This window comes from Chinchilla lanigera, unplaced genomic scaffold (assembly GCF_000276665.1).
Source record: "Chinchilla lanigera isolate Chin_1 unplaced genomic scaffold, ChiLan1.0 scaffold00048, whole genome shotgun sequence".
NCBI lineage: Eukaryota > Metazoa > Chordata > Mammalia > Rodentia > Chinchillidae > Chinchilla > Chinchilla lanigera.
The window spans coordinates 9,125,226-9,143,379 of record NW_004955449.1 but is presented as its reverse complement, the minus strand read 5'-3'; the positions used below and the strand labels follow the sequence as shown (position 1 = coordinate 9,143,379).

The 18,154-nt window shown below is 37.3% G+C and overlaps 1 protein-coding gene across 2 annotated transcripts in view; it reads right to left on the bottom strand.

Moving 5' to 3' along the window:
- Positions 1-17,149, bottom strand: part of Slc38a11 (solute carrier family 38, member 11) — a 50,468-nt gene extending 33,319 nt beyond the window's left edge. For both annotated transcript variants that reach the window (XM_005393302.1, XM_005393303.1), the window contains exons 1-7: positions 17,010-17,149; positions 16,467-16,581; positions 14,443-14,517; positions 9,080-9,214; positions 8,064-8,129; positions 5,517-5,623; positions 3,725-3,804 (exon numbers count right to left, since the gene is read on the bottom strand). In XM_005393302.1, the coding sequence (XP_005393359.1) occupies positions 3,725-3,804; positions 5,517-5,623; positions 8,064-8,129; positions 9,080-9,214; positions 14,443-14,517; positions 16,467-16,581; positions 17,010-17,048 (617 nt within the window). In that variant the 5' untranslated portion in view covers positions 17,049-17,149. The remainder of the gene's footprint in view (positions 1-3,724; positions 3,805-5,516; positions 5,624-8,063; positions 8,130-9,079; positions 9,215-14,442; positions 14,518-16,466; positions 16,582-17,009) is intronic.
- Between the last annotated feature and the right edge of the window lie 1,005 nt (positions 17,150-18,154).

The following is an 18,154-nucleotide window of genomic DNA, read 5'->3' as shown; positions in this document are numbered from 1 at the left end:
AAAGATCTTTTATTTCTCTTTGTATTCATGTGTGCACATGACTATTTGTGTATAAAAATACTGAGACTAACTGAAGAATGCATCATGAAAAATAATCGCACAACAGTAACTAAGCTGACGTAGAATCTCTGTGCAGCTTTGGAAGTGATGTATCAGTTAATGTATCCTCATGATCTAAATATCTCTTTTTTTTCTAGATGCTGTTCAAAAACTCATTAACTGCTGAATAATGAATCCAATTGCCTGGCCCTTAAATCAACTGTGTCAGAATCTCTGCAAGTGGAGCCCTGGCATCAACAGTTTTTCAAGCTATTCAAGTGATTCTGACGTGAAATTAGAGTTGGAAATCATTACTTTACATGATTACCTTGGGACACAAATGAGGATTGACTTTTTAATTTAGCTATTTTTCCCCCATCAATATTGTCTCATGGTACTATATATACCAAATACAGAAGACCTTTTGAAGAAAACATGATGATTTCTTTTTTAAAATCATTTTTCACAATGAAAATTTTCAATTAAAAGTTTGGTCTCCTTTGATAAAAATTTTAGTCCATATTATCATTTATTGTTAAAGTACTTGTTAACTTTTTGTTGCCATAAATTTATCTTTTGAAATTCAAAGCTGCCTGACACAATAGATAATGAATAAGTATCAGTAGAAGTGAAAATATACTTTTATAACACTGGTGTGGTGGCCTGTAATCCCAGCACTTGGGAGGCTGAGGCAGGAGGATTGCTGTGAGTTGAAGGCCAGCCTGGGCTACACAGGGAGTTGAAGGCCAGCCTGAACTACATAGAAAGACTCTGTCTCAAAAAAAAAGTATTATTTTATAAATACTTTGTGGGAAAAGTTTCCTGATCTGGACTCACCATTAAGCAACCCATTTTTTTTTTGTTGTTGTTGCATTGTCTCTGCTCCTGTTTTTATGCTTCTACTTTATACTTATCACACTTGTACTTTGTCATTCCTTTTTCTTATTTTTTGAAAAATAAACTCCTTTTCCATACTTGTGAACAACTTGCAGCAGTGTTATGGTTTGTATCTAGATGTCCCCTCAAAGTCTCATGCATTCGTAGGTGGAGCTTTTCAGAGGTGGTTAGATCTGGGGTGCATAAATGTCGATCGAGGGTGTGATACTGGGATCAAGGCTGTGCAGTACTGGGTTAGTCCACTAATTGCTTTATTGTACTTCTGGGTGTGGGTAATGGAAAACTCCACCCTGGTTGTGGGTGGCACCACTTAAAAGGCTTGTAGCCTGGATGGGAGAAAAGGGAAAAGGAGGCTTGCTGCTGCTGCTTCACTTTGCTGCTTTCTGCCTGTTTTACCATGGACTGTTCCTCCTCTGTGATGTCCCTTTTGCGTGCCACTCTGCCTTGGAGCCAGTGTACTATGGACTGAAGCCTCTGCAAAGTGTGGTCTAAAATAAACCTTCCCTCCTTTAACTGGTGGGTGTCAGCAGTACGAAAGCCACCAAGACAAGCAAGCACTGATTTATGCTTCTCTCTGCTTGTTTGTCAGGATGCAGCCCAGCTGCAAAAGATAGGCACTCACTACGTGTTCACTAAATGGTCGTGTTAAAGCAAGCCAAGTACATTTCAAAACCTCTACTTCTGGAGACAGAATTGTCTCCTACTAATACACATATTAAAGCCCTAACTCTCGGAGTAATGGTATTTGGAGAAGTAGCCTTTGGGAGGTAATTAGGTTTAGATGAAGCCTTGAGGGGGTCCCGCATGATGGGGTTAGTGCCCTGATCAGCAGAGGTGACAGTGATCTTGCTGTTTCTCTACCATGTGAAGACACAGCAGGAAGCTGTCTTCTCAAATCCAGGAGTGCCCTTGCCAGAACCCAAACGTACTGACACCCGGATCTTTAACTTCTAACCTCTAGAACTAGGAGAAAATAAATCTCTGTTTAAAGCACCCAATCTGTGGTGGTGTGTTCTGGCAGCACGAGCTGACTAATATAACTGTGAATCAGGATGAAAAGATTTAAAGAAAAAATTAATATAAACATGATGGATGTTTATGCTTCCTTTTATTTAAATCTCCTCAAAATAGGAATTCACTTTACAAACCAAAGCTATCTGAAAGGCAATTAGATCACCTATTTCATACTTTCTTTCAAATAAATTTGAGGGTTTCTTTTTTGATATTTTCTTGATAAGCTAAAAAGCCTATCATAAGCATATACAATTGAGTTATTTTGGAGAGCAGCACATAAGCAATAAGAAAACAAATTATTTTGTGGACTGAATTATCAACCAGAACTGTTAACCAGATTTCCTTTGTGATCTTTTCTAACAGCTATTATGCACTAAAGACCCAGATTTTTGTGCTGCTTGAGACATCATGCCTTAAATTAATTTTGCTTTGTCTTGTCTAGTATAAACTCCTTATAGTGTAAGGGGTGTGGTTGGAAAATATGGTGGATATTTAAACTTTTAAAAGTTTGTAATGGCGAAAGACACATTGCCATTAATCTACCTTAAAATATTCCTCTTCCCTTCAGATGCACTTATCCCATTGTCCTTGCCACTTTCAGTCTGGAAGTCCTCTTTTGTGAGGGTTTTGCATTTTGCCATCTTGACTGTCTTGATGTCCTGAATCAGTTCAAAGGTTTACCTTTTGTAGTCATTCTGACTGTGGGGAAGAGCCAGAAGTGGCAGGTTGCCAGATTTGGTTAAGTAAAGAGGGTAAGGATTGATTGTGATGTTTTCAAGCCTGCCTTTCTGTTAGAAAGTCAAATTCCAGAACTGCTTTCAGAAAGTGACAAGAATGATGGGATAACTGTATTTGAAATGAAGGGTGATATTTTGAGGAAGACTAAATGGCAATGTGTCTTTTATTGTAATAAATCTTTAAATTTAAAAATTCACTGTGTATTTTGATTACATCTCATACTTACTTATTAATAATTATTTATTATGTTCAGCCTGGAGTACAGAGCAAGTTCAAAATTAAGTGCTTTGGAAATGCAACTCTGTTTAATGCCAATTTAAACTAATCTTATTCCAGTATGCTCTTGGGACTATGACTATAAGCTACTTGGTTTTCTTACCTGGTAAACTTACTGTACAGCTGTAGTTTAGATTAACAATGCACCTACTTTTACATTATAAGCACAAGTGATAGTTTTGAAAAATGCAAAAGTAATACCAAGTTGCCAACATTTTCCTTGGTCAAATAATAACATTAAAAATAAATAGTGCTACCAACTATTAGTGTTAATTAACAAACAATAGAATGGTTTAAAACAAAATAAAGAATATAATATTAGAACAGAATAAAAGACAGTTTTCAAAGTGACTACCATTAGTTCAATGGATGAAAAAAAAACAGTCATATTCTTTACCCTTTTCATTTCAGCTTGACTGATGAAATTGTTAAAAATAAATCAATGTCTACCTCACTCCTGTTTATCACTTTCAAAATCTCTTCCTTATTCTAGTGCTTAAGGATGGCTTGCGAAATGCTAACTAAACTTGATTTTATTCCATTAATCTTGTAGGGTTCAACAGAAAAATACGTTTACTTACATATAATTATTTTCTCCTATTTTTCAAATACTGAAGACAAGTGGTGTTTCTAGTTATTTATATTTCTATATCTTCTTTACAGTTCTGATTGCTTTATATTTCTGAATTATAATATGTCTTGTATATATCTCAGTGAAGGCTACAAATCAAAGACTAACAAGTGTAACAGCAAAACTTACATGTGTGGACCCAGTGAAACTACCCTTGTTATTACAATTCCAAGAATTAGAGTTGTTAAGACTGTAGAAATAAAGGAGATCTGCAAAAGAAAACATGTTATAGATTTAGAACATCTTTTCTTTATGTAAAATATTATGTACTTTTCTTTTTTACTTGGATAAACTAATGCACAGATTTTTAAATCCAATTCTTCCACAATTTATATTCTTATAAACGGGTGTGGATAATCTTAGGCCTGTAACTTCTTGTGAGATCATTGTCCTGTTACCCCCATAAATGAGCACATGTCAAATATGACTATTGCTGTAATTTTGTAGAGGGCCTTAAATGTTTTTAGTGCATAAAGTATGAAATGAGAACTTTTAGTTTATAAATATAAAATGAAAATTTGTTTTCTTCATTCTTCAGGCTTTAAATAGATTTGCCCTTTTAAGAAATTTATAATTGTTCTTCTACTTCTATCTTTCTCTTGCCCTTTCTTTTCCAGCACAACACATATACTACCCCCTCCAGTTTTGATGCCTTTGCATTTTTTCTCTGCTTTCCAGCTTTGTCATTTTTTTCGCTAATGGTTCTGCCTCTGCTTCTCTGTTGTGACTATTTTAACTGGCTCAAATAGAAACTGCAGTGTGTGTATGTGCTCTGTGCAATAGGTTTGTGTTTTTATTTTTTTACTTATTTTGTTTTATTTTATTTTTTTGTCTTTTTGAGACAAGGTCTTGTTATACAGTTCAGGCCAGACTTGAGCTCACTTTGTAGCCCAGGCTGGTCTCCAACGCTCAATCATCCTTTTGCCTCAGCCTCCTGAATGCTAAGATTATAGGCATGCGCCACCATGCCTGGCTCTGTGTTTTTATTTTTATTTTTTAAATGATTCAGCTTACTTTAGTCTCTCTAATAAGTATTTCTCTGGTAAATAAAAAAATCAAATTGATTTTACTTTATATCATTATCTTTAATTTTGTTTTATAAATTATTAATTTTTAATTAGAAAGTGTTTCCAATTTAGCTGAGTCCATGGTTCTTCCCAGGAACAGACAGATTCAATGACATGCCTAAGTTCATACAGTTAGAAAGTGACAGAGGGTGAATTCAAATGCAAGCAAGCCTGACTCCAGATCAGGGCTCCATACTACTTTGCTTAATAGGAGATTTAGGTATTTAAACATCTCAGTATGATACTTTCAAGAAATATTTAGAGGGAAATCTTCAGGTATTGATATGGTAGGTATTAGTAGCTTGCTTTTTATGAATGCTTTGCTTTCTGTATTTAGAGGGTAATATTAATAACTACACTGAACATGTGAAATAAAAGAGTAGTTCAGTCATTCAGCTAATTCGTGCACCCACACCTACACAGACACACACACACCCCTTTTTGATATACTCATGCTATGACTGAATGATTACTAGCAATAAAAAGTACAGTAGTCAGAATATTCTTGAATATTGTTGAAGCTATGTACAAAAATTGGAACATTTTCCAAAAATGAAAGTTGCTTTAAGTATATTTCTTTGTATTTTCTAAATTTAGAAATGTGCCATTAAATATCAGTTAGGGCATCTATCTTGAAAAAGGATGAACATCTCTAGTTCACTTCCATCAACTTTTTAACCGTCAGTTCCCAAAAGCAAGTTAATAATTCAACCACAGTTCACTGTAAAACAATCATAAACCAGAAGAAACTAAAAACATTGTAATTAAGAATTTTGCCCAATGGTTTGTGGATAAACAAAATTAATGGGGGTAACAATGTTCATTTCTATGTCTATTTAAAATACAATAATTACCTTTCCGAGCTTCGCTATGTCTCGGTGCAAGGACAAAGGCAGGGTGCAGCCAACGGTGGAAAGCACAATAATGAAGTGCCGACCGATGAACAAATTTTCAGGATCAACTAAAATACAACAAATATTATTTAGTGTTTGTAGGTAGAAGTAACACATTGATGACATGACTAAATAGTTGAGCTATAATTATTTAAAAATAACAACCAATGTAAAATCTACCTCAATGACAATGACTTTGAGTTAATAAACTCCATGTAACAATAGAAATCAATCACAAAAATGTAAATGTAAAATAACTTAAGGATGAATCTATACTTAAGTGATGCTATAAAATTCTGCATCTTTATTTTAACAGATTTCCAATTAGTTTCTCTGATACTTTTCTTAAGAGAAAACAGGCTAATCCTTTCTGAATTATTCTAACAATGATATTGTGAAAAGCTGAATGGGAAGTGAGGTTATGGTACATGTTGTAAAGACCTACTTGACTGGCTGGCTGGCTCCCTGCCTCGTAGGTGCCCGGAAAGAGGACCCCTGGCACACAGGGAGCCACGGGCAGTGAGCGCCGGTCTTCTGACCGGCTCACTCCCTGCGTCGTAGACTCCCGGAAGAAGGGCCCCCCAGCGCAGGGTGAGCCATGCGGTGGTGAGCTCTGTTGCGCGCAGGCTCTCAGGCCCCCACCGCTGCTCAATTGAAAACAACCATGACACAGAGAACCAATGATGCAATTGGCCCACCATGCACTGGCTTCAGATGCTCACCCACAGACGTGTGTGAATCATTCAAACATGGAGAAACCCCTGGGAATACATGCCATGCAATGGGACACTCTTGCTCTTGCCATTGAGAACCAGAAAGGTCCAGAGTCAGCAGAGGAGCAGCTGCTGAACAAGGACTTGGAGAATATGAGAACGCAGACTAAGCCCGAGGAGTCAGAGGTCCTGTGGACTGGGGGCATGAGAGCTGCTCCGAAGCTGTAAACCAGGAGGACCTTGCACAAGTCCTGAGGAGACTCCCTGGAAGCCATTCTTCTCCTGACAGTACAGGCTGTGGTAGAGCTCCGGAGAAGTCTGCAGCAGGATTCCTGCTGCCTGTGCTGACAGTTGGGGAGAGGACACTAACTGGTTGTGGGGTCCCAATGCGATGGGAGGCTGGAGAGAAAATGCTACAAAAAATGGCTTTGGCCCCAGACGGCTCACTTGATTTTTGACAACCCTTAGGCTGTAACTACTTGTTAGATCCTTCTTGCGTATCTCTGTCTTCCTGAGAAACCACTTCAAAGATGCCACCATGTATTACAGCAGCCACTGATATTTTCCTACTAATCTATCCATAACTCAGTAATGTTTGTATTGTTCCTTTCCTATTTTGTAAATGGATGCATGTCCATTATTACGTGTTTCCTACAACCATTGAGAAAAGTTAATGATTATTCAATAAGTCACTCATGTATAGCTCTATTTATTTTCTTTAGAAGCCACTTTGAAGATACCAAAGTATAGTACAACAACTCTTGATAATCTCCTACCTCTTTTGTCTGTAACTCACTATTATTTGTCTATTTGTTTTCCTGAGAAACTATCTTGTAGATAACAATATGTAAAACAATAACCACTGATAATTTCCTACCACTTTGTCTGTAATTTGGTAAGCCCCCCCATTATTATGTTATCCTTCTTTTACTCTTTAAAATAAAAAAAAAAGATCTACTTGAGAACGTTTATAGAAGTTTTTTGTAGTCACCCCACACCGGGTATAATGCAAATGTCCTTTAATTGGAGGAAAAATTATGCTTCTGTACATCCACAAAATGGAATGCTGAACAATTAAACACAGATTCACACACAAACACTAACACAAACTACTGCTACACTCACAGACATAAAAAAACCTCAGACACACCCTGCCAAACGAAAGGAGCCAGACTCAGAAAGCTACACGCTGGATGCTGCCGTTTACATGATCCTCTAGAGAAAGCAAAACTACAGCTGGGACAGAAACCCAGTCAGGGCTGCCAGAAGCTACAGATGAGGGAGTATTTCTTTTTACTACAAAGTGGTATTGGGAAAGTTTTGGAGAATGACGGAATTGCTGTATATCTTGACTGTAGCTGTGGTTATATGACTATATACATTTGTTAAAACTTGCAGGGTGTACAGTAAAAAAAGGCTAACTTACTGCATTAAATTATAGCTTAACACAAATAAGGGCACAAAGGGCATGCTTATTTAAGAAATTATACAATATAAATAGGATATGAAAACATATTCCTATAGACAGTTGGTGACATGAAGCATAAGGAATTTGAAATGTAAAGTATTGTAAGTGTATGAATAATAATAACATTTTAGTTAGCTAAATAAAAACCAAAATATATAAAAGTAGGTCAATAGTTCACATGGGTCATAGAAATTGCAAGACATCTGAAATAATTCAATGCTTCCACTTTCCAATGTTGAACTTGTAAGTTATTATGAACTACATTAACTATAAATAATTACATAAAGTAAATGTATTTAAAGCCTGAAAAGTCTTAGTTTAGCTTACCTCCTGGGATTCTTTGAAAAACTTTGCTCAAAGTATCTCCAGCTATTATGTTGTAACTTATCATAGCTAAAAGCATAATTAAAACAAGTCATCAATAAACCATCATGTACATTATCTTAAGTATTTTGAGTATAATCAGTTATAACTTGCCAAATATTAGCATAATCATACTACTTTCAAATATATATTATGAATACCAATATGTACAACTTTAAAAATAATCACACAACCAGTTTATCATAGGATACTGATTTGTATTACAAAAATATTTCACTTTATATATTGATTTATCCCAGAACACCTTTAAATAGTGAGTTTTGATAGTCATTCAAAATGCAATTAAAATTCAATTTCTAAACACTTTTTTTGGAACACATGTCCTACTTAAAGTGAGGCATAATAATAGCAAGTTTTAAGGCACCAAAATAACTCCTTAATAGAAAGTGTAAGACTTTGGGGGAAAATATAGTCTTAGCCATCTGTGGAAGCATATGGAACTAGTTGTTTGGACAGTAACTTCTGTAACACTGATTTTAGAAATGAAGTCATTGTGGTCACTGGTTTAAATTAACATTTTATTTATTTAAGAAGTATGAAGTAACATACTCATTATTATGGTTAAACTTTAAATAGTATGTTATCCTAGTGCATGGCTTTTACAACTTCTTAGGTTTTCTTTTAAAAAAATTGAATTTATTGAGCCCTAGTAGTCTGTATCATCTCTTATTCACTGTCAATCCCAGATCATTTTGGGTTTTTTTTTTTTAGATTTTTTTGCTAGAAGGAAAACCTAAATGTTAAACTGTTGAAAATGACCTTCAGTTTATTTCAGAAAAGTACTCAGAAAATAGACCAAAAAAACAGTTAGTAATGGATGTAAATATTTAATTTGGGAAATATTTCAACTTTTAACTTTTCTTGAATGATTCTTAACTGATGATTTAAGCTATTTGTATTCAAAAATGGTTGTATGTTAATTCAAATCACTAAGATGTTTATCTCAACAGTCATCTTACCTATAAAAGGGTACAAAAACTGTAGAATGGAGAGCAGGAGATAGCCTGTAAAGCCGAAGGTTTTGTTAACCAAAGACTGGTAGGTGTCTGTTCCAGAGAGGGCCCCTCCTTTTATCAATAAAACGAGAGAAAAGTCTACGGTAAAAATAAAAATTGGACAAAGGTCAGAATACATTTGATGCAAAGTATTTTGACTTAATTATCACAGAGAAAAGGGAAATTTTTAAAGAAGAGTTTATTGCATGATTTTTCTTATATGAAAAGCCCAAAGAATAATAACTTTAAGCTCGAAATACAGGTAGACAATAGGAACAGGGAGGTAGACCTTTGGCAGATGGGAAGGGGATCTAAGGAGGGATGGAGAAGTGAGGAGGGTCAGGGAAAGGAAAATAAAGAGTAAGACGCAATGTACATACGCGCAACTCCCCACGATGAATGCATTCATTATGTATTGCAGACGCATACTAATCTGAGCATTGTAGATGAGGATAGTGATATGTAATGTAACAACCACTGTTATTTGTAATATTTTGTCTTGGGACTGTATCACTTTGAATGTTCTTGCTTTGATTTGTTTATGTTTGTGATATTGGTATGCTGCTACTGTTCTATCTCTTTGTTTCTCATTTACTACTCTCTTTAAAATAAAAAAAATAAAAAAACCATTTCAAACAGAAATAAATAAAAATAGTTGTTCTACTTTTAAAAAGAAGAATTTATTCAATGACAAAGTTCTGCTATGAGAACATTCAGTTTTTTTCATAAAGTATCACTTTGCATGAAACTGTAACATTTCCAGTTGTATATTTTTCAAGCAGGATGCAATATACTTCCCATATCCAGGCAACAAACTGGGCAGGACAAGAAGGCACACAGAATCAAAGTGCTAAGGTTCCAGTTTAATTTCCTAACCCAACAACGCACCCGCAGATGACAGGATGTGGTTCAAAGGTCCAAGTAACATGATGTAAGTAGTCATGTATTTCACAGGTATTTGAAGTGGGCAGGCTGAGAATGAAAAATGCTATGGACATTTTAGAAAACAGTAGATTTAAGAGATACAGAAGATTTGTTTTGTAACAAAATAAAATAACACTCTAAGAAATTTTCTTGAAATTTATAATCTAGAGAATTCAGTCTTAATTTTAGAATTAAATTTGAAAGTATAAACATATATATCCATGTATATATATATATATCCATAAATATATAACCATAAATATATGGATATCATAAGATTAAAAGTTAATTTTTCTCTTTTTTCATTTATGTCTGTGCCTTTTTACTGAAAGACACTGTGGCTGTATTGGGTACAAAAATATGCACAGGATGTGGTGCTTACTTTTTAAAAATCTCTCTTTTTCCTATCATAGTGATTTCTTTCTTATTCTTGGGTAACTTGGAAATGCATTAAACTACGAAGGAGAAAATACAGTGCTGTATGATTTGCACTCTGATTCCCTCCTACACCAATGAAACGTCTTCTGTTAAGTTCATCAATGAGCTCCAAGTTGATTAGTCCAATTATGTACTTCTTACACCTTATATTATTTGCTCTTTCAGACCGATTTGCCATTTCCCTTTCACCTGATTATCTTCTCTCAGTCTTTGTGATGCTATATTCTCTGGGTTGTCCTCCTATCATTTGAGAAGAACTAGTTTTTACCAGTTTATACTGTTTATACTGGATCTTTAGGCTATTTTCTCAGTCTTCAAGATGTGTGTTTAAATGTCTACCAAATGCATGATGTGTTACAGAGGATAAATAAATGAGAGATTGTGCTGGTTTTATTTATGTTTTACAGGATGGATATGATGGCTGAAAAAACCCATTGCATCTGGAGTCAGATTATAATAATAACAACCACAAACCACTAGCAAAAGCTTTCACAATGCTACTCCACTTTCCAGGTCTTTTCTAAGCTGCTTTACCTATAATAACTAATTTAATGTTCACAGTAACACTGAGAATGTGCCATTATTATCATTGTTTAATAAACGAGAAGAGTGAGACACAGAAAGTTAATCAATTTCTGATCTGCACATTGCAGTAGTGGCAAAGTCAGGACCCAGGTCCTGATAGCCTGGCCTCGTAATCCATGCACTTACCCATATATCCCAACTGCAGATTTTGTGTAAGTCATTTTAAACCACTTAAGTCACAATCTTTCCCTCCATAAAAGCAAAATATGAACACTTTCTTCATGGGGTCAGAAGGACTTAGTGTTGGGGCTGCATTATGCTCAGCATCTACACAGCCCTCAGGAAATGATAATGACTGTCTTTACATGACAGGCTTCGTATCTGCTCCTGCAACCTGCTCCAGTTTCCCTTCTGTCCACTGTAAACATCACCCCTACACTTTAGCAGGGCTGAATCACACATTTCCTGTGTGCACTTCCCTTACTCAGTACCTTTCCTTTACTTTCCTTACTAACTCACTTTCCTCCTGAACACTCAGTGGCGCTATCTCCTTCCCAGAATATTCCCACTTCTTTGCGGGTAACTCAATGCCAATTTCCTTCTCCTGGGGTACAGATTTTTATTATGGTGTTTTCATGATGTATTATCATTACGTGGTATTTGTCTGCCAGGCACGCTGCGCTGTGAGCTTCATACTGGCGTGGAAAATTGTTCTTTATTTCTATACTGGAAGCAGTGTCAAGCCCTAGCCCACTGTGTTCTGTATATATTTGAAGAATAAATTAATGTCAATCTATCAGGATTGCTAGATGGCTACCTGATTCTAACTAAATGTAACAAATGACCTAATAAAGATATTTAAAAATATTCTGCAAGCATAATGAATGTAGTTATTAATTTTAGTGGGGCGGGGCTGGAAAATGCTCCACTGAAAATTTGAATGCTGTCCAGAGGATGAACTAGAATTTGCCTGGTAGAGAAAAAGAGGAAGGTCAGGCAACAGGACTCTCAGTGGGAGGTGTGAGGCAGCGTATAAACACGCCCTATATGTGGGCAGTTGAACAGTTCAGAATGGGTACAGGGCAATGTCTGTGAGGGAGTGCTGGTGACACGTTAGAGATAAGGCTAAAAATGTAGACTGAGGCCAGGTCATGAAGGGATTTGATTGCTATAAATTTTTGTTGTGTTTGTCATTACGAAGTTTTGGGTGCTCTGAATGGGGAATAACAGAGATGAAATGCAGGTTTTTAGAAAGATAATTCTTGCAGCAATTTGGAGGACTGGTCAGAAAGTAGACAGATGGTAAAGACAGGAAAACTGGAGTTGCTGATCAGCTAAGGAAGAGAACCAACGAGGAATTGTGTCATGAGAGGAGGCAACCAATTTCATAAATGTTGTGAGGGTTAGGGAAGAATTGCATACTTGAAATGAGAATGCTGAGGGATTCTGAAAGTTCAAAATGTATGGCCTAAAGTTAACATTTCAGAGTTATGGCAATAATAAATACACATGCTTTCATCTGCTTGTAAAATACAGGCCATGAACCTATTCTCTTAAAAGTTTTAGGTATTTCAGCTGGACACGGTAGCCAGTGAGTATAATAATCTCAGCTACCTGGGATGCAGAGGCAAGAGGATTGCAAGTATAGGCCAATCTCAGCAAGTTAGCAAGATCCTGTCTCAAAAAATAAAATAAAAAGGGTTGGAGCTATAATGCGGTGGTACAGCATTTGCTCAGCATGTGTGAGGGCTTGAGATCAATCCGTAGTACTACCAAAAAAAAAAGAAGTTCATGTATTTCAGATATCAGTGACTATAATTTTTTGACCTCTCTGTAAATATATGATAGGTAAACTTTAAAAAATAATCCATGAATAAATGAATGCTATTCAACAGTGAAATTTTCTTTTGAAGCATGCTGGGGCAATAAAAGTCATTTTATTCTCATCACCAAATATAAAATCTTAAAGCAAATTAAAATAAAATCATTTTTATAAGTATTTATAATTCTTCAACATTTCACAAACACAAAGACAGAATTAAAGAGACTACTTGTTGCTAAAAAGTGGTCGTTTATGCTATGCTTTATTTACTTATCATATGATTTGGCTTCAGCCAACTGTTTATTTGCTTGAAGTCCTGAATTCTCTGGTGATGTATATTGTTTAATGTTTTCTCTCTGCTGGCTTACAGTATGTGTAAACATTTACAATGCACTTAAACCGTAGCATTATGCCTGGGTGGAAATTAATTATTTGTCAGCTCAGCTTATCTAGGAAACAGGAAATTTAAAAATGACAGGGTGAATCTTTGGATAAGGGAGTAGGCAGTATCTATTGACAACGATTTAACAAATGAAACGCAAGTTTTAAATACCAGTAACTCTTAATAAGCACAGAGTTATGGGTCCCATGATACCAAGTAATCAGGGTAAATTACTAATTCATTTACTTGTATGACCCAAATCCTCCAGTAATTTGGAAGGGAGTGGACGGATCAGGCAGCTGAAGCGGCTCACCAAGGGTGTGGTCTTTGGCGTGTCTAGCTGTGTCCTAGCATTGTGGTGAGGGGACTCTGGAGCTCCAGCTACACCACGTTTGGCCAGGAAGCTGGTTTTTGGATCCCTATCAGTTAGTCATTGGCTGAAGACTATGGAAATATAGGAGTAGAAGTGTCTAAAGGAGTCAAAGCTTCACAGAAAGGTGGCTCTTTTGAGCCAGGGACCAACACTCCAGAGAAGGGGCTGCCTCTTTCATAGTGATCCCAAGGCAGAGGGAAGATGCCGGGTTTGTTATAAGGTGAGCTGTTGGAATCACAGGGCTTGGATTGGGATAACAGAAGAGATGAATATGAGGATTATGAGTGGTAAGAGCTATGTTTAGCTCAGAGTGACAAAACCTGGAGTGAACGAGTCCATTACACGAAGAGGGGAGCAGAGGAAAGTGACTTAATAGTACCTCAGTGCTGCATTTAGAAACGGGCAGGCCGGGAACAGGGCAGGTTCAGGCAAAGTGGGGAGAGGTGGTGAACCCTGATATCGAGCACCAGGCTTCCAGTTCCACCTGCACAGATGCAGCTGACAAAGGCAGCTCATTTGCATGCGCCTGCTCACAGAGCGCCGCTGTCTGCACTTTCTGAGCATGGTCCTCTCTCAGCCTTAACCTCCAAACTGGCTTTCCCACACACCCCTTTCTGCCTGAAGCGAAAAGGCACATGAAAAGGATTTCAGCTGGGTAATATATTATGCTCTTCTACTTTTTAAAATCTGTTTAAAGGAAAGGATTAGTATAAAAATAAATCTCCTCAGACATAATGCTTAAATTCTTCAGGATCCTTTGATGCACTTCTTAATTAACGTGGAAATTTAATGGCAGGATATACTTGTGTGTGAAGTCATTGTACAATTTAAGATGTAGGTCTAGGCAACTGAACAGTACTTACCTGTAATATAGGACACCCAGAATAAAAGCAGTATTCCCAAAGGAAACCCAGCTTGCTTCATTGAATAAGGCAGTCCTGGAAAAAGCATAAAAACCCCAACCTCACATTAATAAGACATAGAGAAATACAGAAGTGTTATCCCAATTTCTGCATGTAATACTATAAATTAAGTAAATGTATATATTTATAAGACATAATTTTAATAGTACAAAAGATAGCCTTAAATTTAAATGCATATTAATACATTTACTTCAGACTAAAAAGTTACTAGGATATGTCAAAAGAGTAAGTTTACAGGGTTTTGCAATAAGAATGAGAAAGCAGTAAATCAAAAATAGATGGAATCTCACATAAATAAGATTTATTTCAGGGTGAGGGTGACAGATGCCCTGGAATACATGGATAAATGGCTTCAGTTCTTCCTTATGTGCCAGTATGGAAAACTGAGATGATAATGGACTGAAGCAGGATTATGAGATATTATTAAAGCTGACCCTGTGGGAGGCTGAGGAAGGAGGATCAAAAGCTGGAGCCCAGCTTGGGCAGCTTAGCAACTTAGTGAGCCCCTGTCTCATAAAATAAAATAAAATAAAATAAAATAAAATAAAATAAAATGAAATGAAATAAAATAAAATGAAATGAACTGGTGATGGAGCTTAGTGTGAATGCCTGGAGTTTAGTTCCTAGTACTACAAAACAAAACAAAATAACTGATCCTGAAGTCAAAATGAGGCAGCCATAAAAGAATAGGGAAGAAAAACATGAATTTCAAAGCATTTTTTATACAGCTGAGGCGGTATATAAAATTATTTCTTATAACTTTTAGAAAAATAGATGTAGACTATGGGAAATAAAATATTCAAAATAAAAACTTTAAACATTTTCACTCAGATGTTTAATTTTCTGAAAAGATTTCCTTAAAAATGGCTGTGGAACAGAATAATACTCTTTTAGTGTTGCTGACAAGAATCAGTTTAAAGCATTCACATCAGGAATCAACTCTAGAATTCTGCCAAGCAGAGCTGCCCCCTCCTCCGTGGCACAGAGATGTAAGATTTTAAACATGTCTGTTCCTGTTTGTTCCCGCTTTACCTCAGGTAACTCTAATTTGTGAATCATTTTTTCAGTTCATATATGAATAAAAGTAAAACTAAGAACATCTACTTGTGAGAAAATAAGAAAAACAACTCAAAGCAGATAAGCATAAAATTTTCAATAGTTTGGGATGTCAAAAATGGTACTAAAAAGTTCTAATCTCAGTGAGTAATGCAGTTTTCAAGATTTTGTTTTTTCTTCCCTTTTCTGAAATGGAATGTTTTCAAATGGCGAAAGAATAATAAACATTGAAAATGGTACTTTAAGTTTTTTCCCCAAATTTTTCCTTGCTTCTAACACATTGATAAAATATGAGCCATTCCTTTCTTTTAATTGATTGGTTGGCTCCTTTGTCAAAAACAATAGTATCCATTTTCAGTCATCAAGTTTGTGCCATTGACTAAATAATATTTAAAATTAATGCACCATAAATTCATAATTTAACATTATATAGATGGGTAAGGCAATATTATATAGGTTTATTTTTTTCACAAGATTTCTTTCACAATAAACTTCAGTACCTGTAATATTTACAAATATTTGGAGGTTTTTGAGGTCACAGTAAAAGTATTTCAAGTAACAATGACGTTTCAGGAAGAGGAGAAGCGTGAATCTGGTGACCAGAGAGCACATAGAAAAAAGCAATTTTTCAGCTTCTCCTTCGTGCAGCCCCACAATGTATGTGCAAAATGGTCTTAAGTGTGGGAGAATGAATCTCAATCACATTTTCTGCATAAAAGAGACTTTCTCTGGTGGGAGGGAAGACAGCTTTTAAGGCAGAAAAATACCAATTTTCTCACTGAGATTTTTTTCCCTTTAAAAAGAATCAATGAACACTGGCAGCAACTGAGAGTCTTAAATTTGGCCTTTGCACTCGGAAACAAGACAAAACAAAAAACCCACAATCACACAGAACTTAGGACACTTACCTATTATACCGGATCCTATAATCGAGTTGACAACATTAAAAACAGCAGCAGACTGACAAGATTTCCCTTTATTCTCATGCTCAGAAACGAGGGTTTCTCGGTCATCTAGATCCCCCTATTTTAATAGATATAAGGGTCATGAAGCAAGTATTTATAAGCTCAAAAATATAGAAAGTGTCCAACAAATATGCAGCGCAAGGTTCTAACATATCGGTAATAATACGTAAGGGCAATAACGATAGCACAACAGTGATGAGGACATAAGGAGGGACAGTCACAGCCACAGGTGCGGCCGAGCTCGGCAAGCCCCGCGGCCCCGCGCTGCGTGGAACACACAGTGCCCGGTCTGTTGGAGCCAACAGTGCTCTTTCTTGTGAAATTGAGTTATATTTTAAAAAGTGCTTGTCAAGGGGGAAAATATCAGATTAAAGCATTTTTTTTTCCTCCTGGACAACTTTCTGCGGTGCTACATCAAGACCCCAGGGAGAGGTTGCCAGGGGCGTGAAACTCGAGGGGACCTGGCCTGGAGCTGCGGGCCTTTACCTGCGGCGGGACGATGCGCTGCTGTCCCTGGTAGCCCATGGCCACTCCGAGCTCCACCCCTGCTCTGGCGCCTAGGGCTCCGGCCCAGGTCGGCGCCAGCCCGGGAGCTGCGGGTCCCTCGCGCCCTGCGCGGCTGCAACCCCGCCGTCTGGGCCGTCTCCTCCCCACTGAGCTCCGCCGAATGTCCCTTCCCCCTGGTGCCAGGAGGCTGCACGACGTTTCCGAGCTGGGCAGCGCTCCTTCCCCGCACCCCAGCCACCCACTCTCGCTATACCCCCTCCCCCCAGGGTCGCCGAGTGCTACTCCTTCGGCAGCTGCAAAGTGTGACCTGTTCCCCCACCGCCCTGCCCGGATCGCAGTCAGGAGTCCCGATTTCCCGCTGAAGCTCATCCCGCACAGCCGCTCTCATGCTGGCTTCCTGTGCCCCGCGAGGACGCCGCAGCCTCCTGGGAGAGGACAGGGGAACATTTAAAACGTTATGTGAAACAGACCTTGAAGATGCAAGGAAGAAAAGAGGTTTCCTAGGATTTTAGAAAACTTGATTGCTGTGCATGCTTATACTTCCTGGTAACTTTTCAGAAAAGGAGATTTAAAGGGAGGAAAAGAAGGTGCTGACGGATTTAGGTAATGAGGTTTAAAGTGGGGGGAAAGAGGAATACAGGGGAACGGGAAAGAAACTGCGCTTGGAGTGTCTGAGCCAGGAAGAACCTGTAAGATAACATTTTTGTTTCTTAAAGTTTCGTAAGTTTACATTTGCAGTAAGGAATGATGACGGCCATCGTGGGGAGCTGGTACACAACACATCCTAGTTCTTTTTACTTCCCCTTTCTTCCCAGAGGAGCAGAGCCTGTTGGGTTAGTGTTAACAAATAACACAAAGTGGAATTGCTCTGGTCCGAATGTGTCCTCGCACGATTCGTAGGTGGGAAGAATCTCACGTGACCGTGTGTTCTCCCCTTCCGTATTATCCAGATGATGAAACCGAGGCCGGAGCGTATTCAGTCACAGAGACGCAGATATAATATGCACAGAATACTTTCAAGGACAATAAGAATGGCAATAATGCATAATGCTTATCAAATAATTGAATAGGTTATTTTTAATAGACATTTATTTAAAATAAGGAATGAGTTTTAGAACCATGAA